Genomic DNA, 27,080 nt, shown 5'->3' with positions numbered 1-27,080 from the left:
TTCACGACATATTAAATGGGAACCATTCGATTTCCGCTTGAAGTTATTGCAAACAAGGTGGAACCGTAAGGTGAATAATTTACGCCTCCGAGTCGCCGTCAATACCGAGCTTGCCGCTGTAAACACTGGGTTATGTGACTTTATGTCTTCTAGGCTTTATTTCATACACCACATCGCTTATTAATATTCATTCAATATGAGTTAAGGTGGTGCATAGACGCGGTAGTCATTTATGGTATTTTTCTTACACGAATATTTACTGGAGTTTATTTTATTTTTATTTGTTACTTTGAGTTATTATTAGTTTCTTTCGCAGATTAATGCATAGTTCAAAATTGAGCTAAAAACAATATAGCAAGCATAGTTTGTTTGTGTTTTTTCCTCAATTAGACCCCGTTTAGAAAAAAAAGATTGCATAGTAAAAAGGAAAACTGTTCATGTTCGATAAAATATTGTGTTTGAAGATTAAAAACCCTGAACACAAGAAATAATACGTAGCTTTTCTCCAAATCGTCACAAATTAATCCATTGACTATGAAAAACTGTGTTAGATTTTTCATAAATAAAAATAATCGTAACACATAAAATTATGTTTCAGCATATTACATTTAAGTTTAGAGGTTAACTGTAAGAAAGGACCAGGAGGTCCCGAGTTCGCCTCAATAATGAAAGAAGGATTTTTATTTCCTTTCATTAAAAGCTGTATCAACAAAATCGGTTGGTATGTGTCAATGAGTAAACCTAAATTTCGAAAGTATTCAGAAAGATTGGTTTCAACTGATAAAGGGATTTAGACTCGATGACGATATCATGGCAACTATTTAAGATCCGCAAGGTGAGAACCATGGCAGAGTGCAGTTACATGGTTTTATACGGTTTTATCAGTTTATATGATTACTACCTGAACCCAGCAGACGTTGTCTTGCCTTTGACTATTTATGATTTAAGTACCGTAACGTTTAATTGTCTTATTGTATATGAAGTGCTTATAACTAAACTAAAATACGTACGACAACTAATGAAACACATATAGTACAAAGGATAACCGATTCTTTATTATTGCTCTTATATTAATGCTAGTGGATAGACAATAATTTTGGTCTTTCTATTCGGCTCAATCACGTCCTGGTTGAAGTTCGTTTGCTACGCTCACTCACCTTTAGGTTGGAGCTCGTTCGCTGCGCTCACTTGCCTTCAGGTTAGCTCGTTCGCTACGCTCAATTGCCTTCAGGTTAACTCGTTCACTACGCTAACTCACCTCCAGGTTGAAGTTCGTTCGCTATGCTCACTCACCTTTTGGTAGCAAATTAGCTGTTGTCATAAATGTAAAAGAAATAATAGTGCTGCACCCTGTTGGTAATCCTTGTAACTTTAATGCTATTGAACATCATAGAACAGAACCAACTTGTTTAATTGAAACAGCTGTTAAGATTCATTAATTCCATTTCTCATAAGGTTAACATGTGGAAACTCCAGGGCCACTGGGGCGGAGCCGATTGGACGGATCACGAAATTGATGGTGTATAAACCTATTCCATGAAATTCTACACGTATGTACCAAGTTTCGTGGCAATCGGTTCAGCGGTGTCTGAGTTTATCACTGCCAAAAATATATATATACTAGAGAACCCGTGCGGCTCAATGAGCCGCATAAACATAACATCAAGGAAAACGCTATGCTTAAATTCGAGTAATTCTAGTTACATCTTAAAGTTGTTTAAACACTTGTTAGAAACTAATTTTAAATATCTCGATTTGCGTCGTCAAGGCTCACCTACATTATTTCTGCTCTCAGTTTTAACTGATAACCTCTAATGAATGGTAAATGATCTGTTACAATTCGAGTTAACATGTTGCAAAAACGTTTTTCCAGCATTGAGAATTGAAGAAAACTGTTGTCTTCCTGATAACCTGTGTAAAGTAATTTGAGTTGGGTCATTTTAAGGTTTGAGACATCCCCCTAATCAAACAAATTTCCTCTGTAGAGAATCCTGAAAAGTAAGGTGATATCAACAATTTCATGTGCTCCATTTTTTACCCACAAACTCTGAAATACTAATTGCACGGTCATAAAAATCTGCTTTGAATAGGCTAAAGCAGCAACACCATTGAAAGTTGGTTAACATATTTTAACGTGTAATCTGTCAGTCACAGTGTATGCCCCGCATCAGAACGTTCTCACGTTGTTCTGTGGAGTTAAGTTTCTCTTAATACCTGTCCCAAAGTTTTGAAAGTATGGATTCATTTGTCAAAATAGGTTCGATAACTCTTGTAGCTATAAGATTTTGATGGCAATTTTCATTTTCTCTTTTTGAACAGCGTATATTATTTGCCTTTCCTGAATCATAAAAATAAACAAACTTGACCGTAACTACTCGTTGAATACATAAACACTAATTCCTTCACTTATGTTTGGTCTAATATTGCCACTGAAAATTTCAATAGTAAATGAGTTTTTGAAACTTCTTATTTTTGACTTGAAATGTCTGAATTGTGTTGGTGAATTCAGTAAAAAAAACTGTGTATTAGTTTGTCAAAGCAACCGGCATGGCAACCTAAACCTAGGAGTAAACAATCCATTTTGCATTTTTTTCTCAATTGAAGTAGAGCGAGTAATACAAAAGTTTACAATAAAAACATTAGGTCCGCCAAGATTTGGTATTATCTTACTACTTGAACTCATCAAAGTCAAGGCATAAATATAGTTTGTACTAAATGTTTTGAAATATCTCGATCTGTCAGTGTCAGAAGTATACATTTCTTATATGCATTCATTTGATCTGACATTAGGCAAGTTAACTTTACCACCGTGACAACACTATGTGCCACATATATTTTTTCACTTCCAAAGTAAGTTGACTGCAGAACTGGCAAATATTATTCATCTCACCAAGTGAATTTGTATCTGGATGGATATCTGTTAGACCAGGCCTCTCTTTTTCTACTCTCCTCATATGCATAAGATATCTTATTATTAATTGTCTCCTCCTCCCGTTTTCAATATTTCTTCTTTGAACTTGAGGCATTTTCTGTTCTTCCAACAAAACTGATCAACTGTTTAACTTCTTCTTAACCTACTGAAAATTACAAACATTAATATTTACTCCCTTTTTTGTAAACAGCTGTTTTTTGTTTTTAAATTTGTTCTATGTATTTCTTATGGGGAAAACCCGACCTTTGAGAAGGTCTCACGCCCTTAAGAGTAGGAATTTTTAAATTCTAAAACCTTATTGCAAAACTACATATTGAGACGAATCTTTTGACACCTTAAACGTTAAAATTGGTCTACAAATAAGGGAGGAGTTGCGTTAACAAAAAACTGCTTCACGTATTATATATATAGATATATATATATACAAACATCCTCTTTTATACTTATAGATTATGGTTATATTTTAACCTTCAATGTTTTATCGCCTAATATTAGGATGTTTTACTCTTTCTATTCAAAAACGCACTTTCGTCCACTGATACAAACCAAAAATGTCCTTCATACTAAAAAAAATTATACAACATCAAATATGATGGATGGGCTTTTATTATGATGAACATACTTAAATTTTAATCCAGTAACTTCAGCTATATTTTTTACAACTACTGGAAAAATTTGTTCTACGCAGACAATTTCTAACATACGGTAGATCGAACCTTACAACCAGATGAATTACCAACACAACTTTCAACACATCACAACCATACAAATAACATGCTTCTGGGGTTGTAACACTATTTCATCCTCAAGTTCAACGATGTATTTATCATGCATTACCCATTATTCTATTCCAAGTTGTCGTCGTGCACATACTGGTAACACTGAATATCGGACTTAACATTTGGATCAAAGCACACAGGTAATAATTCATGGGCAAATACACTACAGACTCCAGGGACGGCAAAGCAGCTTAGGACGTTCTGTGTTAAATGCATGACAGGCTTAATGCATGTGGGGCCGTATTGCTTTGAAACAAAACACATACACACGGTACTGTAGCGTAAATTGTAATAACTTATATGATTCTGAATTTTAAATCTTATTGGCAATCTTAAAAGCTAAGGAAGACGCGTTTTAAGTCGTTGCACTTAACTTAATTTTTTTCTTAATTTTAGTGTTAATCTACACTATAGAGTGTAGATACCTCTAAAAAGCAACGTAGAAAACGTTGAACGACCCAATTAAAATTACCTACAAATATACAGGTCAAGTAAAGGTGACCTGATATAAATATTTTTTTTGTCCTAATTTTACTAAATCTGCTCACTATTATTTATTTTGCTTATCTACAATCAATGCTTAGTTTCAATAAATGTAGACTTAACACGAGGCAAACTACAGTACCACTTAAGTAGTAAAAGTTTTGTAATAGGATACCATATCTTAAAACGATATCTTTTCTGTATATGATTGTTTTCTAATCAGTTTCTCGTATAGGTTTCTTGTTACTTATTGTCCAACAAGGAAGCTTGGAAGTGTAACCTAGAGTTTAAAGTGGATTCCAGCCCACCAGTCCGTGGTATAATGATGATACTAACACCCAACAGCAAACTACCATTTGTGTTTGGTGAGATTTGAACCCGCGGGCCGTTGGAATTGAACCACTGAACCATACCATACCATACCATACCATACTATACCAGCCGAACCATTATTACAAAATTACTCTAAGAAGGTTTCACGTGGTTTCACCCATAACAACTGTGTGTAATACAACTGACTCTGATTCACCAACCACACACGGTAGCTTTATCATATAAAATGTTGTGCTTAATTAAGCGTTTTGCTATGCAGCTTTTTTCATAAGGTAGCAGTGAAGTGGTTTTAATTACTTTCAATACAAAGAGTAGTCACCCACTCAGTGGAATTTTACTTTGTTTGATATTGTCTGGTATTTTGCAATATTAATTTTATTCAAAAGAGGATTTTTAACCGTCTTTTGTGTTACTTGTCTCGTTTCATTGTATGCTGTGTGTATATTGTCACTGGATATTTGAGAGTGGGGCTTTTCAAAGAGGACTTTTAATTTGTTAAGTATTTTAAGCTAACGTTGTTAAGCACATTCGTCTACTTTATATGGCGATGTAAGCATTATGAAGGCAACGCTTCCAAATTGCAAGTACGAAATATTGTTGAAAGTGAATCGCATATAAAGTAGGTTCATCTCATTTAATATAGTCAGACTATCTGTTTGTATGTAATTTCATTTTCAGTAAGCAATATTTACTCTATTTAGTCAAATTTTAACACTTAGGTTTTGGCAGGCCAATTAAATATTGTTAGTAAATTTCATGGCTTGGTCTTCGTTTGTTAGACGAATATCTCTTAAAATGAGTTGCTCCTACTAGAGGATGGGAAATTCGCTAAAATTAAATACAATTATTATAAACGTAAAAATTACCAGATATGTCTTTGTCAGACCAAAGTATCCCTACGCAATCAAAAGAATCCCTATTTTAATTCCAATAAGTAAAATCTCTATCGCATACAGACTTGACTGGTTTACAGTATTTTCAAAGGGGTAGATAGAAAAGAAGGAAATGTATCAAAGTTGAAAGTGAAACATGTGGGTTTACCTGCTTTACATTGGCCCCACGATCCCTTCAAATTGAATCAAAATCAAGGAGTTGTGTAATTGTAAATAAGGCAAACTCGATTGTCATCATTGTCATTCAACAAACATGCTTCCTCACATCCAACTTGTTAACTTCAAAATAGGAGACGGGTCTTATTTATTACACGTGCCTTTTTGTTATACAAGCAAAATACCCCCACCGCAGCAAATCTGCAGAGTAAGCAAATATCCATCTGCATATATATTTTTTTCTTGCAGATTTCTTGAGAGAATTATGAAAAAGGAAACATGAAACAGAGCGAATTTTCGTTTAATACAAACGGTTTCAAGTAGAGAGAAATTAATGAAAAATGTAAAAATGAACAAAACCAATAAATATGAACAGTTTACAAATAGTTGAATTTTGAGAACATTGAACAAATGGTGTTTTTGAAAATGAAAAAAATCTTCAACCAAATTAACCAAATTCCCACTTTCTATTTTTAATTTTCAATGAAAACGGGGTAACAATAATTGGTCATTTTACACCGAACTTGAAATTGTTCAAACCATTCCAACCAATACTTTTGGTTTTCAAATTTTGCTAAGGCTCGAAAAGCCCAGACTCTTCTGAATATAGTGAGTTGTCATTGTACAACACACATACATCCAGAAACGGCAATAACACAATATTAGTTTTCTCAGCCGAACTACGAATAGAAGGCCTTGCATTGATTCCTGGATGCTGACAGGTTTAGTGTAATAGTCATTAGCCATTGTTTTGTAACCAATGTTAAGCACTTTTTTTCTTTTGTTTTATTTTGTTAACATCTTCAGCCTGACTTTGTGGTAGAGCTGGTTCACAGACTCATTCAAATATAACGCTGTATGTCCTTTGTCTGGCCGCAGCAAACCTGCCGACTAAGCAAATTCCCATTTGTCTTAATTGATTTTAAAATTAAATATATTTAAATAACATTAGGTTTAACGAGCAAATAGGTTTGCTGCTACAAGGAAACTAATAAAGTGTGGTTTTTAGTAAAATATTAATAGCTAAGTATAAAATAAATAAATATGGCAAGTTTGATAAAAATATATCCATACTCAAGCAAACTACAACATTTTACAACCATAAGAATAACATGGGAATTTTAAGAGAAAAAAAACAATTTGATATACTAAATTACTTGTTTTATACTCTCTCAATTTTTTCCTTGTTTCCTACATTCAGACTTTTCAGGCTTTTTCAGGACTCTCTCATTAACCGAACTCTCGTATAAAGTTTATACATTTATTTCACTCAGCTCTATTTAATACTATATACAGTACTAATTACAATTTCTCCTTCGAGGTACGGTTCTTCATGGCTAAGGCAATTTTTAAGGCGAACCTTTGACGTCTTCTAGATCAGATCTAGACCCCCCCCCCTGTCTTAGTCACAGTAGCTTCTTCTTCCAATGTTACTGTCCAGTCATACTGTCAGAGGTAAACTGACTCTTGTACTATATCATGCCATACGGTCCTATTCTTTAGATAAGCGACCTGTCTACGTGTGGACTGCCGAGATTGCGGAACTGCGTCAGGTAGCATTGAGAGCCAGCTAGAAGACTTGCTACCAGAACATGTAGACAAACGTCGTAAGTTGGATGCTGACAGAGTGGCTAGGAGGTCTCTTCGTCGAGCCATCAACTGGAGTAAACGCAGTTAATGTGAGACATTAAAGGACTATGTCGATTCCAATCCGTGGAGCCAGACGACGTTGCAGTTTTGATAGCTGCACGTAGCGTTGAGCTGGAACAGAGTTATGCGTACCATAAATGCATGGATGGCAGACCACGCGGTCTCTCGCTCGCTTTGAGCAAAACTGAGATCGTGATATTAACAGAAAACGGATTGACACCATCGTGCCGTTGAGGGTAGGAGCCGTCGAAGTCCAGACCGTTCGTTCTGCCAAGTAACTTGGGGTTATGGTGGACAGCAAGCTTAGCTGGCAAAATCAGATTTTCCGTGCGGCGGACAAGGCCGCTAGGGTGGTTTCCTCTCTCAGCCGGTTGATGGCCAATGTCTGAGGGCATAGGTCCAGCCGCAGAAGCTTAAATGTCTTCCGTCGGGAGACAGCTCGTTTACCCCCCAGGGACTTGAATGGATAATAAACGGATGTTGGAGCTCAACACACCAATAATCAGTTGTACCGGGCTCAACATGCCGGCTGCACCAAGCTCAGCACGCCTATAGTGCCGGGTGACGGGGCTCAACGCACATCCTATTACGTAGTGCCGAGGGTCAACACGCATTTACTACGGGGTGCATGGGCCCAACATGCCTCTGGAGCATACCCCCCCCCCCCCTACGGGTGACACCTGCCGGTGGGGTCGGGCCCGGAGGCCTAACTGACTGAAGTCTTCTAAGGATGTGCTTTAAATAGGGGTGCATGGTGCTTTGATGGTGGGGGGAAGTACCCAATACTGCCGAAAGTTCTTGACACTTTTACCTAAGCACATTCTCTGGGTACTTTTCATACAATTCACTGATCACTTTTTCTGGGATTTTGTTGTTTTTTCCTGTTGCTTCAAGCCGATTCCTTGGCCTTCATAAACACTTCATTAAAGTATACTCAGTGATAAAACTAAATCATCACTATTAGCTAATCAGATTAATAGCACAAATACCTAGCTATAGAGATATAAAAAAGAATACCAAAATTTTTTTATTTGGTTGGAGGTGCAAGATAAGGTTAAGTACTGGAAAAGGATAACATCTAACCAGGCAAACTTTAAGCTATGAACCTCGGTAAACTCAGTTTATTAGAAAAACAAAAATCATTTCCTAACTAGAATTTGAAAAAAGCCGGGAAATGTATAGAACAGTCGTGTTTTAGGGTATAATAGTGTAGCTACATGGTAACTTAACCAAGCCATCTTTTTTAAGCAAACTAGAAAAGAGGAAGAAAAACAAAAACGTCATCCCGTCCATCCCATCCGCCATCAGTGTTGCCAAAAAGCGGGTAATTACCCGAAAAGCGGGTAATTTAGTTACCTGGGGGTAATGCTGCGGGTAATGGAAAATAGGCGGGTTATGACAACTGATCAAATATTATTTTTTTTCGTATTATTACTTATATTTCACTAGAAGAAAAATATTTCCCTGTGTTTTTTTCCATTAAAGTTATTTCACAGACTTTTTATTGTTTTACACTACTTCTCTTAATCTTCATCAGTTTGGTTCAGTTCTCACTCAGTCACTAGTAGTGTAGATATAAAGTCAATGCGAGTAGGCTACAGCGTTCAGTCGGCCAGGCCTTAAATGCCTGATCCGTGATCCTGATCTCACTCTCACTTCACTTCTCACTATACTACAGTCAACGCTGATACCATGGTGGAAGGAAAATACCGTACCGTACTAGTCTACTTCTAAAGAAGATGAATAACATAAAACAGGGGAATAATAATGTTGATCGGTTATAATAACTATTTTCTCCCTAAAACTAATAAAAAATAAAATTTTTAACAGTACTTACTCATTATTAAACAAGTATATGACATAGGCTATCATAAAAAAAAAACAAATCATTGTAGGACTAATGAAATTATTTTTGTAAGGTCAGTAAGATTGAAAATTTCATTATGAAGGTTAATTACAAGTCTCAAGTCCTATATTTAGTTCTTTACTACATCTTAATTTGTGGGATTACTCAAAACTAATTTATCAGGGTTTTTATTCGTTACTTTTAGAGACAGGCAAGAGTGTTAAAAGGGAATTTTTGGTTTGTTGAGGGTAATTTTTAGAAAAAGCGGGTAATTCTTTGCTTTGGAGGGGGTAATCGGGCCATCATAGTGGATTGGCAACACTGTCCGCCATTCGCGTCTTCTCTTCCTTCTATCAAAATGATTAATAAAATATTAAAATTATTATAAGCACGTATTGTTGAAGAACGGAATACTGGTTTCGATTTCACGTTCTAAGCATATTGTTACTTAAGGTAAATATGTTCTTCTTTTAACATGCGAAAGTCAATATAAGATTATTATAAAGTTTACCAAGCCCTGTTCCTGTTTGTAGGTTAAGGCGAACAAAACAAGATAATCCTACTAACTTGATCCGGTAATTGAATTTTTATGTAGCTTTGGACTACATAAATAAATAATACTAAGATTTAAATGTTTTAAACCTCAGACGTTGGATTGAACTAACGAAGATCCATAAATTTTTGTAAGTTAGGCCTATCCATCCTAATTTAACATTGCAGTAAAGTAGGCCTAACATAACCTAACCCTAGATGGGTATCGCACGTAAATTTGACGTAGGGCGAGTTATTTTTAGCGTCCCTTCCTGCACCCACTCAACCGACTACCCTCTTTCCAGCAGTGCTCTCAGTAGTCATTTGTCTAGTGATGGCAGGCCTTGGTTGGGTCGTAGTGTGTTTATTTAAGTTCCTTGCTAGTCGGTTTCTTGGAACGCATACGTCAAACTTACGTGTCAATACCTTTTGTGTACGTATAGTAAAGTGACCGGCTTGTGTATAGTAAAACAGCCGGCAGTACGGTACGTCAAATTTACGTATTAATTAGCGTCACACTGTATGACGATACCTTACAATGCAGTTCCTTGTTAAATTTACGTATTGATACCCTTAGCGTCATGATGTATTACAATACCTTTCTAGGGTTAAAAGTTACTTAGTTTTCTTATTTACCTAAGTTAATCATCTTGAAACGAATTGCCTGTTACATGGATGCTGCAAATATAATTCCTGCTCATCAATTTGGATTTCGGCCAAAACATTCGCCCATACATCAAATTAGTTAGTTACTTAGTATCTCAGAATAGGCTATTGGCATTATTTTTACAATAGTTTCTTTTGTATTGTGAGCTAGGTATGTAAGTATTAGCATATAGTAAATAATACTCCCTTAGGTAGGTATTAGGCGTACAATGAAGCTCCTCAGGTCCTATTATACACAAGCAAAGTAGGGGAAGGCGACAGGCCCCCAAGACAGTTAGGCGAATATTTGACGTAGGCCTTAACTAGGCTATAAGTTAACTTGAGTGAATTTCTTATAAAATAGGCTATGGTTAAAATATGTATTGTAAGGGCCAGTTTTTTTTATATTTTATCAAATAAAAACTACCGTAATTATTAATTTGATAACATTTAAAAGTGTTTCTACATTTAGCCTATTTCCTCTACTTTAAAATCAGTGGTCCAAGGTACAATATATGTAGGTCCGAGGTACAACATAGGTATTGTACTTGGTCCTAATGTTATAATTTTTTAATAATTGAATTTTAAGGGGGGTTTTATGGGGTAAAAATTGGTTTTTCCCATTTTTGACCCAAAAATCATAATTTTTTTTAGCTTAAAAAAACAAATAATTTAGTAGGCCTAGCCTATATTGAAGCGTAACTATGCGCCTTATGGCTACGGAGAAAATTCCAAAAAACTTTTAATTTAAAATTTCCGTGTTATTTATAGATAGGGAATGAATGTAATATTTTTAAAGGAGACTTTTTAGTGTAAATTAAATAAGGCAAATGGAAATTCGCTTAGTCTGCAGGTTTGCTGCGGTGGGGTATTTTATGCATCCCATGTAAACAGCTAAGAGCTGTTATGCTCTCCACACACCTTCCTCCCCCTTAAGTATTAGTCGCCACAAAAACATACAAACTAGAGTAGAGGACTTGCAAAAACCACCATCTGAACCACTCGATCAAATTTAAATGTGTTAGGCCTATTTTTTATTTTCCGTTTATTAACATTTTTGCTGTTATTGATTAAATTTGATTCCATATATCAAATTATAGTAGGCCTACACACATGTAAAATTAGTACATTATCGTAAAATTACGATAGGCCTACATTAATCATACTATGAATAAAAGCGTTACTATTACGAGTTATTTATTGACAATAGAGTAAGTTAGCTTAGTCATAGAATTAATACGATTGAAAATACCAATTAGTTTTAAGCTAAATAATATTGGTAATATGATGGAAGTCTGATATTAAAGTTTGACATACATTTGTAATAGTGTTTCCCGTTTTGTGCAATGTAAGTTTGTTACCAAGTGATTTCACTGTTGTACTCAATTGAAAATAGCCAAGTGTACAGATTTAGTTTTAAGGGTGGTCTATAACTGTTATAGGCTAAGTTATACAAAGAAATTATGTAAAATGTATTTTCAGGATCAAAGAGATGGAACAAGGAGATACAGTAAAGACCATCAGAGGTAGAGGTCGAGGCAGAGGTCGAGGTGCAAGAGGCCGAGGCGTCAGAGGAGGCAGGGGAAGTCGAGGACGGGGGAAGAAAAATGTCAAGACCGTCAGTGAAATGGTAAGTCAATCCCTTAAAGCAGAACACCAGTTGACACTGTTGACAGTATGACAATGTCGTTGAATGAGGAAGAGGCATGAAACAAAAATTGGACCAGTGTAAAATAAACTGCAGCACAAACACAATTTGTGATTGCAAGTCTACAAAAAGAGTGTGAGATCGAAAATTGACGATTGTTTCATCATCTGCGGGAGATATTCACGATGATGCCACAAACACAGAAGACAGTGATATCCATGTGATCGCGGAATATGTTTACAAACACAGCAAGACATTTACAGGTTTTCAGCTAACACATGGAACATTAACGATTCCGGAAGTTTAATTTTTTCACCAATTCAACTACAGAGTAAAAAAGTCTGGATGGCATACTTTCAAGTACTACCTGATATTTTTAATTTAGTATTTTTTGCTGACCACTAAAGTAATGCGAGTTTATTTACAATGGTTTTTAATTACGTAAGAAGAGACAATTGTGAATAAAATGTTTTATAAATAGCACCAATACTTGTGTCTGATCAAATGTTTTTAGCCTACATAATTCGTTTTCTCACATTTTTAGACAGTATTTTATAATATTTTTATTAATTAAAAACAATATCTGTTGGAAAGCTTAAATATGCACCGGTATGCTTTATATTGTTGACCTCCTAAACAAATTAATCACCACATGTAAACAATATTCTGTAAAATTTTAGCTGTTTGTCGGATTTAAGGTAGGCCTACCTATTTATCATATATAAATTAATCACCACCAAGCAAAGCTCAGTCCCCTGGTACTTCATTTTAAACTCAGTTTTCTCGTTTTGTCATCCTTTTATGTAACTTGCTTGTTTGTAGGCCTATTTAAAATCATATTTAATTGTTTACATCATAATATAAAATTTGCTTTTAGAAATGGATAGGTCTGTTTGAGACAAATTGCCTTACTATGTGGGCATTACAACCAATTCATGACATAAAAAAGCTTGGCACTACAAATGATCTCAGGTTTTCAGTGTTTTCACACTTCTACACATAACATAGGTACATAAAGCGTTGTGTTTCTTGGGCCAGAATCGACTCTTCCCATTTAGGTAAGCCTGCTATCATCACCAAACATCTTAAAAAAACCTAGATCTTTGGGCTCAATGTTGCATCCTAAGCATAAATCCCGGCTTCAAAATGTTCTGCCTTTTTGCTAGTTTTTTATGCAATACTTTTATATACTTTATACTTTTCTTTGAAATGGCAACCATACAAATGTAGGTATTTTAAGCCAAGTATGAATGGAGATGAGTGTGAGATGAGTGGCGCGATTGTGTAGTCTTGTTAGTGACTAAGGCCAACATATTCCTTAGACACAGCTGTTAATTAATAGCCCATACAGCTAATGGCAACTTAGGGACCTTCAGTTTATAGTGGAATCCGAACCACGTTTTTGCCTTGGTATATACGAATTGGTCTAATTATCAGGATAATTAAAACATATATAACATATAAAACATATATATAATACATAAATAAAAACAATGTTACATGTTAGAAAAACATCAACTTTTAACCACAAAATAGATTTATATTTAAAGCTAATAAGACACACACACTTTTGAGAAAACCGTAAGCGACACACGTATCAACCACATCCTTGAATGATTTGTTTTTCATATGAAACTTCCCCGAAAACATTTTCGACCTCTCCTAACGTTTATTTCAAACTGTACGGTTTCCGCCGTCCGATTGAAAACAGTACAAATTCACACCGTTTCTATGTTTCATTCACATTACACGTTATCTATCTGTACAAAATCACAATAAACATAAACAGTGTCCATTTGACTGGTCTGATTTCAAACGGTAAACATTGCAACAGCTGATCTATTTGCTTGGCTGGTGGGCTCCGTTCGATTAAAAACCGTGCACTATGAAAGCTTGCACTTAACTACATATGCCACTGATGCATGGCCACGGCACGGTAACCGTCCGGTTCAGTCACTGCAAGATGGTAGGTTTTCTGCCGTCGCCTACCCGTGTAGTGTGAAAGCTCTCACGCTCTTCTTTACACTACTAACAAAAAATTACCCTATGGTTTATTGCGTAGGGCTAAAACCGTAGTGTGAAAGGAGCGTAAGGGAACAGACTTCAATTAAAGGACTGCATTTAATCACATTTCAAATATTGAAGATGCATCAGCTGTTTTATCATGTATTTTTATTTATAGACTAAACTTTACATACCTCGTCTTGCAGTTCAAATATAGTGTTTGAAGTCCACTACATATGTTTCGCCATATATGGCATTCTCAAGTGGTTACAGAAACATTTTATCCAATTTGGACTCGTCAACATGTTACTTCAAATACGAACATAGTTACCGGTACATTACGACACCAAAATAAATAAACGAATAAAAACATTTAAACATGTAGGCCTACAACACATAACCCGACCAATGGCACTCCCGTGCAAATGCAGAAGAGATCATGGTTATTAAAATAAGCAATAAGTATGATTAGCTAAGTATTCTTGCCCCGTTGCATAGCAAGGGCAGATCAACTAGTTCATTGTAAAGATTGTTTCTGTACATGCTGTTATCTCTTAGCAGGTGGAGGTGGAGGATGGGGAGAACATTGCTCCCCAGGAAATAGAGAACAAAGAGGTCCAAGATGAGTCCCAAGTTCAAGTAGGACCCAAAGAGAGTAAGTAGTGGCCAAACTCAACAATCAGTAATATTCCTTACAGACTTTACTCAAGTTTAATTAGGCCTAAACAAAATAATCTCCTCATGAAAATATTTAATTTTAGGTAAGATTTTCAAGGGCAGTAGATTAATAGATATAAAGATACTTTTAGTTTTATGTTCATGTTCATTCTTAAGATGTAATTTTCCCCCGATTTTACTTAATCTGTAGGACTGTTTTGAATAATATTTATATTTAGTTTTCTATTAGCCTATTCTCCAGACAGGGAATAAGCAATTACTGTTATTAAGTAAATTTGTCCCGGGTCCAGGTCCATGAGACTACGGTAAGAGCTTATTTCCAATATTGGAAATTTGCTAAAAATAAAAAAATTTTATGCAATTTTCATTAAATTTTGTACTAATGAGTAAACCCTCCTATTTATTGTTAAAAGAGTTTGTAAATTGAAAAATGCATGATTCGACTATGGGAACATGTTTCTATGGGGTGATATTAGATTTTTCCCATTCTTCAAGCAAGCTCAAAATATAAAATTTCTCAAGTTCTTTCTAATGAATTTTCTGGAACCTTAAACCAAATAACTTTGTACGTTGTATGATTAATTGCTAAAAATAAAATTAAATAAAACTCTAAATAAAAAATCCCTAGATGCCACTCTTATAGAAAAAAATAAATCTGTTTTATTTTAATTTTTCATGGATTTTTTTATTTTGGCAAATTTATTCATCCTGTGTTATTAAAATGTTACTAAAAGCAAAGACCACCTTATTACCTTCCTTGAAGCATTACTAAGTAGGTTATCAAACTTAATGTTATATAAACAGGATATAAATCTGATATTATTAAGGCAATATCTCAGTGAAAATGTTCAAAAGTCTGGATGGTGAGTTTATAGTGTTCTAACAAGTTACATATAGGCTATGATACGTTTTTTATAATAACAATAGGTATTGGTAGTTGGGGACAGTGTGCTAAGTGCCAAGTTGTGAATGGTGTCTGATTTACACCTGTAAGTGTTCTGTACATAAGTGATAGGTAAGCCTAGACCAAACCATCAACATTTGTGTAATAGTGAATATTTACAAGTGTTTGTTTGTTATAACCAGATGCCAGGTAGTTTGTGATGTACATCACACTTTTATAATTATTATTTTTGCTTTATTCTTTATGAGTGTTCAAATTGTTTCTGATTGTGTGTCAAGAGGCAAATTCCAAATGACATGCATATGTTTGCTATAATAATGCAGTACACTCTGTACTAGAACTAGGGGCCTGCGGTGCACCGAAAAAGTAGGTAGGCTATGGGAGTGAATTTGTTCCTAGCCGAGTAAAAATATTTTTTTGGAGTAAGAGTTTCATTTGATTAAAAACCTGTAGGTAAAAAGGTCAAATACCCATTTATTAAAATCAATAAATTGTTTGAATAATATAAATTGTTATCAACACTCAGTTAGGATTAGATAATATATCACACAGGAAGAACACATCCAACCCCAGCATTAACTCAGTAAAGGGCTTGACATAATGTATATATTGAAGTTGTATCATAATATTTTTAATAATAATAAAAACTTGTTGCGTCACAGAGAAAGTCCTTAGTAAGCCCAAAGTATTCTTGGAAGTTTATCTAAACGAATCAGTAGTTGTGTGACAGATTCATATAAGGTAAATGAAAGCTGTGTATGTGTTCTAAGAACAGGGGATATGAGTCAGAATATCAGTAAAGTTTCAGTTGTCCCGGTGTGCGCATACATCCAGCATCAGTTGCAGAAAACACAGGTTAACATAACATTATTGTTTGTAGTTATATACTTTCAAATGTACTCTATAACAATTAGGATAAGAAACCTATCTGGCTGTTAATTGTTGAAGTAAACAGATAAGGCTAGGTAATTCCAGAGATAAGATTGTCACTTTGTTCTGCTTCTTGGATGCAATAAAATATTTGTCATCCATATACAGTAGCAGTCTACCACTGAAATATAAAACAAATGCATACTTGGATAAAGTATTGTTTGTTGGGATTATTTGTAGGTTGTTTGATGGCACAAAAATCTAGACTAGTGATTGCAGTTAAAGTGTTTGTTTAGTCTAATGGAATTACTAATGGAAAACAATCAAGTTTAGTTGAAAAGTTTTAGGAAAGAAGGATTCAGGTTTAGACAAGCTCACATCAAACAGTCGTGATCATGATAACCTTTTAACCAAAATAACAGTAAATCCTATATATGGTTTTTAGAAAAACTTGTTAAATGAAATTTTATTTTTTAAGTATTTTAGTAAAATATTATAAATAAGTTCATTGTTCTTTAATGTTAGCTTGATGGTTAGGTTACTAATAACTTGAGCTCCTTTTTTCTATAAGAAGCTTTTTTGACACCTTTAAGTTTGGAAATTATTTTCTTAATTGAAGAGCTTTTCTTTAATAATTAGAAATTTATAATTAGATTAGTTACATACATTGAGCAAGTTCTTTGCAATTTAAATGTATATCTAAATGAGGGGTTTTAAGATTTTTAGGTTGATTTCAAGTCTAAAGATACAGATAACTGAAATAAGTTTTCGTAAGTAAATTGAAATGAAAACAGAAATCATATTACCGAATTACTATTCTATTATTTTGGGATGCACAGTAGTGCATAACCTGACGCAGAGAGAAGGGAGATTTAGCAATAATTGATATGTATTGTAACAGCTTTGCTACTAACTTTGACAAGCTTATTTTCATCCATGATCTTGATTATGGTCATCTAGCTCTGTTTGAAAAAATTATAAATTCTTCAAACTTTCTTTATAGGCCTATCATATTAACCTATCAAAAAAAAAAATTATCCTCACCACTTGAGCATATTATCAGCTGTCATCGGAACGTCACTTGATAAAAGAAAGTATTGTCTCATAGAGTGGGGTGTAATTGTCAATTTAAATTCCTCAATCACATAATTTGTGGTAACTTAATCATCTGCATAGTTTTCTTGTTTAGCAGACATAACATCAAAATCTAATACATTGTACCCTAGATTGCTGTTTGCTGGTTTCAAATTTTTCAGGGCCAAAAGGTTTTGTTGGGTTTGTTTGTTTGAGGTTATTGCCGAAGCAATCTTGACACCAAGAAGCATCGGTCTACATTAAATTGTATACACTAAAATAATAAGTTAATTAGTTGGTTTTACCGAATGATGAAAAAACCAATATACATATTTTCAGTGTAATACACAGTCTCAGGTCGCAAAACTCATTATGGGACTTTGGTCCCATTATTGGACTGCTGAATTATATTGGACTGCTTAAAACATTTTAGTCAGTAATGTTTTTAATTTTCATGGTATCTCCAGGTTTTTTTTTTAGTTTTGATTTTTAATGGGGATTTTCCCACAAAAAGCCAGAAAATAACAAAAAAATCAGATTTTCTCAAAAATGGCCCGAACGTTTTTAATAAAAACTGAGTATGTTATAGTCCTTTAGATTCTGAACAAATCCAGTTCAAATCCAGTTTCCGTAAAAAATTATGGTTCCAAAGTTATTGTAACTTATGTTATTTTCCCATTAAAAAATCCCACACCTTACCTTACCTCCTTGGCCATTCAAACCTAAGTTGGATTTTGGCCTCGCCAACAAGATGCCTCCAGTGTTTTCTGTCTATTGCTTGGTCAATTGATGTCTTCATGCGCTGAAGGTCTTTCCGCACCTGGTCTCCCCATCGTAGTTTGGGTCTTCCTAGTGGTTGGAAGAATAAAAAATCCCATAAAATTACAAAAAATCGGATTTTGGAAAAAACCTGGTTTTGATTAAAATTAATGATTAATCAGTGTGGCAGATTGCGTGTAATAAATATAAAGGTTACTTACAGTCTTCGCAATCCTGTTAATTGAGCACTACGGCCGTTTCGGAGATAACTCCATGGTCGGGTGCGTAGTCATTATACACTAATCTGAGCTATTTACATATTTACATTTTTTACGTGGTTTCTTCATTTTCATTGCGTCAAAGTTTAATAAATAGTACATACAACACAAAACACGAACACGACACGAAAACATTAAGGCACGTGTACGGCTAAAAACTGACGACCGACTGATCGAACTTTATCACTGCAAAGGATTGGTGGACGACTGGAACAGCTGATAACACGTGTACCAACATAGCTGCTCAAATTATACCTTGTCCTGTTTGATTTGTATTATTTTCTCAAAAATTGGATTGGCTGCTGAATTAGTCTGGGAATTAATTATTAAGTTCGGTTCTTTAGCTGTACTGGTGTAAATGTGGAAATTTTCAATACAATTAAGTTTGTGACCTTTGCTACCAATGTGGAGTATTTATAAACTATTAATTTCAGAGTAGTCGTGGCAATACTGTTGGATGTGTTCTGCATAATTTGAGACAGGATTTGGTTTCTTGATAGCACTTATATGTTCTTTATATCTGGTCTTAAAACATCTACCAGTCTGTCCGATATAGTAGGAATCACATTCTCCACATTTAAGCTTATACACGCCTGACTTCTCTAGTATAGGCGCAGTATCCCTTTGTCGTGGAGCTGACAACTTACGTTGAAGGTTGTTGCTAGTTCTGTATGCAACTGAATAGTTATGCCTACTAAAAGGACGAGTTGCTAAACGTTGGTTGAGTTTACAGAACTCTAGTGTCACGTACTTTTTATCAGTTTTTTCTTTGGCAATTTTATTATTAGCTTTACTCTTGATTCTCCTGTGCAGTTTATCAATCATGTCAGAGCTGTAACCGTTATTCAAGGCAATGTATTTTATTGTGTTAAGTTCATTTCTATAATTTTCTTCACTCTGTACTTAATTGTATTGAAAATTTCCACATTTACACCAGTACAGCTAAAGAACCGAACTTAATAATTAATTCCCAGACTAATTCAGCAGCCAATCCAATTTTTGAGAAAATAATACAAATCAAACAGGACAAGGTATAATTTGAGCAGCTATGTTGGTACACGTGTTATCAGCTGTTCCAGTCGTCCACCAAACCTTTGCAGTGATAAAGTTCGATCAGTCGGTCGTCAGTTTTTAGCCGTGCACGTGCCTTAATGTTTTCGTGTCGTGTTCGTGTTTTGTGTTGTATGTACTATTTATTAAACTTTGACGCAATGAAAATGAAGAAACCATGTAAAAAATGTAAATATGTAAATAGCTCAGATTAGTGTATAATGACTACGCACCCGACGATGGAGTTATCTCCGAAAGGCCGTAGTGCTCAATTAACAGGATTGCGAAGACTGTAAGTAACCTTTATATTTAAAATTAATGTGTTATGGTCCTTATAATTCTAAAAAAATAATGCAACACCCATTACTGTAACAATTACGGTTCAAAAGTTATTGCAACTTTTGTGATTTTTCCTACAAAATTATCATAGTTACTCCCACCGCTTACCCATAATAAAGGTTGTTGACAAGCTTATGGGAGAAAGTATGTGTCAGATTGCTGATACCGTTTATTTTTTTACCTTAATGTGTGCTCACAGGTATCCAAGTATTTTGACTTTGTGTATCTATGCAGACATAGTAGTTTATATTAATTAATTATGTGTTTAGTCGATCTGGAGGCAGACATATCACAGTTGGAGGCTCCGACGTTCACCACGCTGAACCGAGGACCTCCAGAGCCGATGTTGAGACTCAACTGGGACCATCGTGTCAACCTGGTGGCCGAGAAGGTGCTCAATCCCATGATCCACTGTTGTGACAAGTGCCAGAAACCTATCCTCATATATGGACGCATGGTACAGCACTATACTACATTATACTACTATAATATTATTCTTGTTAATTATCTTTTTATCACCCAGCATACAGTAGACTCCCACTCCCACTTATCCGGACTCCTCTGGACCGAGGCCAGTCCGGATAACGGGTTTTCCGGTTCAACCTACGTCCCCAAAAAACTTATAAAAACAGACTGTTTAATGCATACTGTATACAGTATGTGGCTTCAATCTAGGAGAGCATTGTATTTAGACGTGATCACTGGTCTCAAATCTTTCTCACGAGAACAGTCGTTTCGGTACCACCCACTTCCTGCTGATCTAGTCCGGTTAAACCGAAATGCTGATAAAGAATTGTCCGGTTAAAGAGATGTCATATCCACCGAGCGTAGTCCGGTTAAACCGATGTCCGGTTAATAGGTGTCCGAATAAAAGGGAGTCTACTGTAGCTGAAAAACCCCCAATCAAAAGGCACCTTTCATACAGGGTTGGGCAAAAATATGGAACACCCCTATTAACTTCTTAATGGGTTGTTTCAGGAAAACCAAACTCTTTCTGCACACCTTAATATGGCATAAAAGCACATATTTTGTTAGTATCCCAATTTCATCCAAAAAACCCAAAATGGGTTATTTTGGGTGCAACTCACAAATTTTAAAAGTAAAGCTCCATCAAGTGACACCTCATTTTAAAGGCCATTCATTTAAAAAAATATGAGTGAAAACTATAGGCCTTCATCTTGTTCATTCCTGAGAGACCGCAGCTAGACACAATTCTAAGCTGCTGAAACAAGCAGCGTCAACATGTCTTACCTTTTATGCACTCTCAGTGCTGCCAAGTGCCAACATGATAAAATCTCTCTGTAGTAGATAAGCAGTGATGCTGGATAATGAGTGTTTGCTCCTGAACTATGAGAAAAATTAATCAAACTTTATAATTAATTGTCTTAAGGAAATACTGTTGTAGAAATCGTTATTACCAATAATGCAAGTGTTGAAATAATCTTCAGAACGCACCATTGTCAGATCTTACTTGATTTTCAGGTGAACAGACCACTGTCTTTAGCATCGACATCACAGCACATGGATCCAGAAGCTCTGCCATTTCCTACTAAAAAAGGCCTAAATGGAGGACTTTGTATTGTTCCGACAGAAACCTGTGTATGAATCACAAATTCTGTTGGATGACATTTTTTCTTTAGGACTTGGATACCTCACAATTTAAGACTAAAAGTGTTTGAACTAAACAATAAAAAATAAAAAAGCTGTTTAACTGTTTTTATCATTTTGTAAAAATATCTTGGGTCGGTTATAATTTAATGTTTGAATAATGTTGTTTCAGATCCCATGCAAGCATGTGTTCTGCCTAGCGTGTGGCAAGAAGGAAGACAAAGTGTGTCCGCGTTGCCATGACAAAGTGACTAGAGTAGAACAGACAGGTCTAGGGACTGTGTTCATGTGTACTCATGGAGGCACACGCTACAACAGTGAGGGCTGTCGCAGGACTTACTTGTCCCAGAGAGACTTGCAGGTAACACACTAATCTTGTTACCTATTTAAAGGGATTATTGCAGATGTTTAGTAAAATCAAGTTTAAGGACACAATCCTATAATTGATGTAAATAATCCTATAGTAATTTGTAACTATATTTTTAACAGATGAAAGATTGCACAAAAAATATCTTTATAAAATGTACCAACCGGTCGTTCCTTCAACTTTTTTCTCCAAACGACAGCAGAAATAATTTTGAAAAAAAATCAGTAGGCAACTGAGATACTGTATATATGTTTACCAGAATAACTCGCAACTTTACCACTGTGTTCCAGGCTCATATCAACCACAGACACATGGTGTCCCATGGTGGAGGGGAACCGCCTGAACCTTCCCCCGCCAAGATACCAACCATGGGAGGATCTGTGCCCAGGCTCAAGTCTTCTCAATCAGCCGGGGACCCAAGGGTACAGGTAACCTCTTTATCTCTACTGGTCATTAAGTTTTTAGTCCATCCATAAAATGATATGGACAATTTCAATCATTCATCATTCATTAACAACAAAAGCCAATATTACAACTAGTGTCAACTACTTCTCACCCCCAGGATGTCCAGCCGAACTAGAAATTAGAGAAGTTAACATGGAATTCGCTGAATGAATCAAAGATATAGTTTTCTATCAATTTACAATTGCTGAATAGATATTTTGCAAATATTTTGATTTTAAAATGTGGTTTTATCGAATTTCCCATACAGGGAATAAGTTTTTACTGTAGAACTCAGGGTAAAACCTGGACCCGGGACCAATTTACTTTTTTGTTTTGAGGTCCCCAGAGGCAAAAACACCATCCGTTCAAATTAATATATATTTCCGTTAGCACGATAACTTGAGCAAATATTATCTGGTTTTGATTAAATTTGGTGTAAACATACATTTATTCAAAGGAGTTTGCGGACCAGCTTGATCGGACTATGGGAAGGGGGGTTTATTAGGGTTTTTATTGGGTAAAAATTGGGTTTTCCCATTTTTGACCCTAAATTCATAAAAGTTTACAATTTATTTCCAAACCTTTAGTAGAGCTTTAAAAAAATGTATTAGTATATTGAAGCATTATTATGCGCCTCATGGCACAGAAAACATACTACTATAGCCCAGAATGCTAACCGCATGGTAAAAAGCGTTAAGTACTCGGAGAGAGCTTTGCCTGTCAATTCGTAGGCAGCGCCACCAGCGTTGCTATGCTGGTGTATTGTATCCTGGTGGCGCTGCCTACGAATTGACAGGCAAAGCTCAATCTTGCTTATGAACATAATGCCAATGCTGATCAATTTTTTAATGCATTTATTTCATACTAATCTAAATATTAAAATAAATAAAAAATACTTTTCAACCCTCCCTGTAGCAAACATAAGTACTGTTTAAATTAATGCTATTTAAATTTAAATAGGGAATGAATGTAATATTTTAAGGATATTTTAGTGTAAATCCAATCAAGCGAATGGAAATTCACTTAGCCTGCAGGTTTGCTGCGGCGGGAGCATTCCATGTACTAGCAGGTATAGAAACAAGTAAGTTTTGCTTATTTCGACCAGCAATTTTGTCCAGCAATTTTTAATTTCATCCTGGAAAACCTGGATTTGTCCTTGCGTTTTTATTTTGATTGGGACGCTCATAGATAACTGGAACAATGATTATTATCAAGTGTTTCGACAAAGTTACTTCGAAGACGGCGTACGAACGAATAATCCTGTCTGAGTAAAATCCTTCGTTCCTGCCTGCTCGAGGCTTACGCGCTCAAGCAGCGAACTTAAGTACTACTAGACATCAGCTGATCGAAAATTCAACTGTTGAACCGGTCTAGTTTCGTCTGTCGTCTGTCAACAAACAAACACCGGTTTGGGGTTATGTTGTCGTCAGCATTAAATACTCGTAAAATCGGTCGGTTTAACTTAATTTGGGGAAATGTAGTGCTAATATGAATAAATATATCGGGTCAGTGTGGGTATGTACTTCACTGTGATTAAAAATAGGCCTACGTTCTTTGGCCCACAGCCCAAGCTATGGCCAACACATAGGCCTATTAGTAGGCTATTGTGGATGAAAACTGGTAAGTTATGGTGTTTGTTGATTAGCAGTATGTTTATTACCCCCCTTAAAATTTGGTACCTTACAGTCTTTTTTGGATAAGGAAACATCATCATCATCTTCTTCTTCCTCAATCACAGCAAAATCAGAAACATTTCCTGCGGTCGTGTAGACAATATCATTGTCTTCTTAGATCGAATGTGAAGAATCAAAATGTTACCTATCGGTGGTATCAAGAATCAATACATCCCTCTTTTCGTTACCTTTGTGTTTATAGTTTTCATTTCATCAAACATTAAATACCAAGCAGCAGCTTCGAATCTTCAGTTTATTAAGCTATGTAGAAAAGATTTCAACTTAAGCATTTAAAATATGAGATTTAAGGAAAAAAATATTCAACAATTAATATAGCCTAATCAAGTAGGTGGATAAAATTATAATTTCCGTATGACCTTGTATTGTATTGAGCCCAATTTCTGTTGACAGTCTACGCCAGCTGTGATTGAACCACATCACCGCAGAGGTTCGTCTCCTCCCCCTCCACCTCCCTTCGGGAGCCACTCTCACAGACCTCCCATGATCCATCCTCCTTACCAGAGTGGCGGAGGACAGTCTTCCATGAGGACTAACTTGATCACAGTGCAGATACAGGTGTGTCATGTAATTCTGTGAAAGAACTGTATTATTTATATGCAAAGTAGGAGTAATCAAAAGGTGCCGTCAATATGTGCAGTCTAGTCATAAAAAATAGGTGTTTGTAGAAGGGCCTACTGCAATATTTCTGTACATTATAACTACTAGATGCCAGAAAAATTGTCATAGTGAAAATTGCCACTTTTTATTTCTACTACTAATTGCTTTTTCTCTGTGGTTGTGTGAAACAACATAACATTTGTCGATGTCGTAGTTAGCATAATTAGCACTCGGTGGTTGTATTATAGATTTTCTAAAGTTAAAGTGCACATTAGTTAAATTTGTGGTGCCTACAACCATAGACTAAGCAACACAAGTAGACTCCTCATCCCATTGTAAATTTTGAAGCTTGTTTTTTGTGTCTAGTTCATGTACGTCCACTCTGATTGCTGGGGTAGACAACATTTTGTTTATATTATTTTAGGGTTATTTTCATGATTTGTGCTTTATTATTTGGTTATATAACCAGGAGACCAGTTATTGTTTATGATTAAATCGTTTTATTTAGTTAAATTATGATTTAAATGACTGAAATAACAAGAAAAAAATTGTAAACAAAACATAACCTCTACAGTTGGACGTACAGAATAAACAATAAAATTAGCTTCAGCTGTTCCATAAGGATGACAAATCTACTAAGGGAGTATGATTTATCTATGCTACAACTTCCTGGTGTGTTCATTCTTTGTATGAGCATCTTGGAAATATCTTGGAAATCTATTCTTAGATAAAATACATACCTATTTATTTTGTGACTTTAATTGCTTCAATTGGTAGATGTAGCCTTTCTTCAGTGTATTCTAACATTTCTAATTATGTTTTAATATGTCCTTTTTTCCGTGTTACAATTTGTTATAGGTTTACTTATCTTAAATTTATTTTACAGAACATTTCAAACATTTTTTAAAAATTTGATTGTAGTAATCATTTTTTAATGATTTGTTTTTAGGACTCTGGGATGGATGTCGCCCCGACCACCTTCCACCAGCCACACAGCTACTCTCATGCCCCTCCACAGTACGCTCCCCCATATGGAGTTCCCCCGCCTGTTGCCATCCCTCCTCCCCAAGCCCCCCCATTCTACCCCACTCCCCCCGCCAGCTATGCTCCACCCCCAGGCCCTCCTCAGCCTCCCCAGTATGCCTCAGGGCCTCCTGCGCCCCGCCCCCCGCACTACCAAGACCCCATGGCCCCACAACAATACAATGCTCCACCTCCACAGTGGCAACACCCCCCGCCGAACAATGGCCAGCAGTTTTATCGATAATTGTCTTTTTGTCTCTTTTTGACTGCTTTTAAATGAAAGTGAATCAACAGCTAATCAAATATGTTAGATCATGACTAATAAAATTAGAATTTAACTACTGTATTTTGATATTTTATGCAACCAATTCATCTGATTGTTACAAAGTGATTGTTGGGAAAGCTTATGCAGCTTTGTTGTCATGTTAAAACTAGGATATTTTGTGGATGATTGCAAGAGTAGTAAAATTTTTACCTCTAAGTCAGTCTTTTAGATAAATTAACCTTAGCAGCGCTGTTATTCATTACAATGTGAATGCATTTTTGTAAACTTTTTGCTGAGAGGTTATGTAGACTTTATTTCTACAAAATTAAAAAAAAATTGCAAAACTTTTGACAGCTAGCCTGAATAGCCTGACCATACTACTGGACCGAATTACACGCAGGTTGCGCCAAAATAAAGGTTATTGGTGCTATATGTGCAGGTTTTATTTGTATTTTGAGAATATTTATGTTTATTGGATCAAAAATGGAAATTAAACTTTTCTTATGGAGATTAAAAATGGGGCTAATTCTATATTAGCAAATTTCCATTTAGGGAATAAGCTATTACCAGAGTACTCATGGTAAGACCTGGACCCGGGACCAATTTAATTTTTTGTTTTGAGGTCCCTAGAAACCAAAAACACCATACGTTCAAATTCATATATATATATCTCACTAATATTATAAATGTGAAAGTTTGTGTGTTTGTTTGAAGTTCAATCACGCATTATCTACTGGACGGATTGGGCTGAAATTTGGCATGATTATAGCTCACATGGTGATTTTGTTTTTTCACTCGTTACGCTGGTTATGTCTATGCAATCGCTGGAGCATAGGGTTCATAGGGATGCAATGTTCAAGGTTTTGGAGCGCCTGCAGCTTGCATTGACAAACAATTCTATCTACCTAGTTTGAATAAAAACCCTTCCACAATAACCTTTTTTCAGAATATGTAAAACTTACGAATAATATTCAAATAAAATGTATATTCTACAAGCTGTTAAAATTATATAACAAAAATTAACAATTCAATAGACTAGTAGTTTTTGTGTTACAAGTTGTGTAGGTCTGGAAAGCTGTAAGAGACATGTTTTTTTTTTTTTTTTCTATTTGAACCGTTAGAAGATTTTTTTGTAAGCATACCCAATTTAATAGATAAGAAGGTAGTTCACATTGCATTTGATTGAAAAATCAATATAACTAGCCAGTCACTAAAAAAGACTGAACATTA

At 35.4% G+C, this 27,080-nt stretch overlaps 1 protein-coding gene across 2 annotated transcripts; it reads left to right on the top strand.

The window, feature by feature from the left end:
• The first annotated feature begins 9,425 nt into the window (after positions 1–9,425).
• Positions 9,426–25,911, top strand: LOC128994488 (E3 ubiquitin-protein ligase Hakai-like). Of its 2 annotated transcripts, none has more exons than XM_054419075.1 (8): positions 9,426–9,525; positions 11,731–11,878; positions 14,459–14,555; positions 20,122–20,309; positions 21,633–21,821; positions 22,118–22,249; positions 24,356–24,520; positions 25,512–25,911. In XM_054419075.1, exons 2-8 carry the CDS (start codon positions 11,741–11,743, stop codon positions 25,827–25,829), a joined length of 1,227 nt encoding a protein of 408 aa, XP_054275050.1. In that variant the 5' UTR covers positions 9,426–9,525; positions 11,731–11,740; the 3' UTR covers positions 25,830–25,911. The 2 variants fall into 2 exon arrangements, with proteins under 2 accessions (XP_054275050.1, XP_054275049.1); XM_054419074.1 differs by having other exon boundaries at positions 22,118–22,255.
• The last annotated feature ends 1,169 nt before the right edge of the window (positions 25,912–27,080 follow it).

The sequence above is a fragment of the Macrosteles quadrilineatus genome, unplaced genomic scaffold (genome assembly GCF_028750875.1).
Source record: "Macrosteles quadrilineatus isolate MER2022 unplaced genomic scaffold, UCM_ALF_1.0 Scaffold_5__1_contigs__length_97177068, whole genome shotgun sequence".
In the NCBI taxonomy this organism is placed as follows: domain Eukaryota; kingdom Metazoa; phylum Arthropoda; class Insecta; order Hemiptera; family Cicadellidae; genus Macrosteles; species Macrosteles quadrilineatus.
This window is presented reverse-complemented; position numbering and strand designations above follow the sequence as displayed.

Excerpts from the sequence above, each read along its gene's own strand:
- LOC128994488 (XM_054419074.1), top strand. The coding sequence starts at position 11,741 with ATGGAACAAGGAGATACAGTAAAGACCATCAGAGGTAGAGGTCGAGGC. Across the intron at positions 14,556-20,121 it reads TCAAGTAGGACCCAAAGAGA|TCGATCTGGAGGCAGACATA; the intron begins GTAAGTAGTGGC and ends TTATGTGTTTAG. Across the intron at positions 21,822-22,117 it reads TGTCCCAGAGAGACTTGCAG|GCTCATATCAACCACAGACA; the intron begins GTAACACACTAA and ends ACTGTGTTCCAG.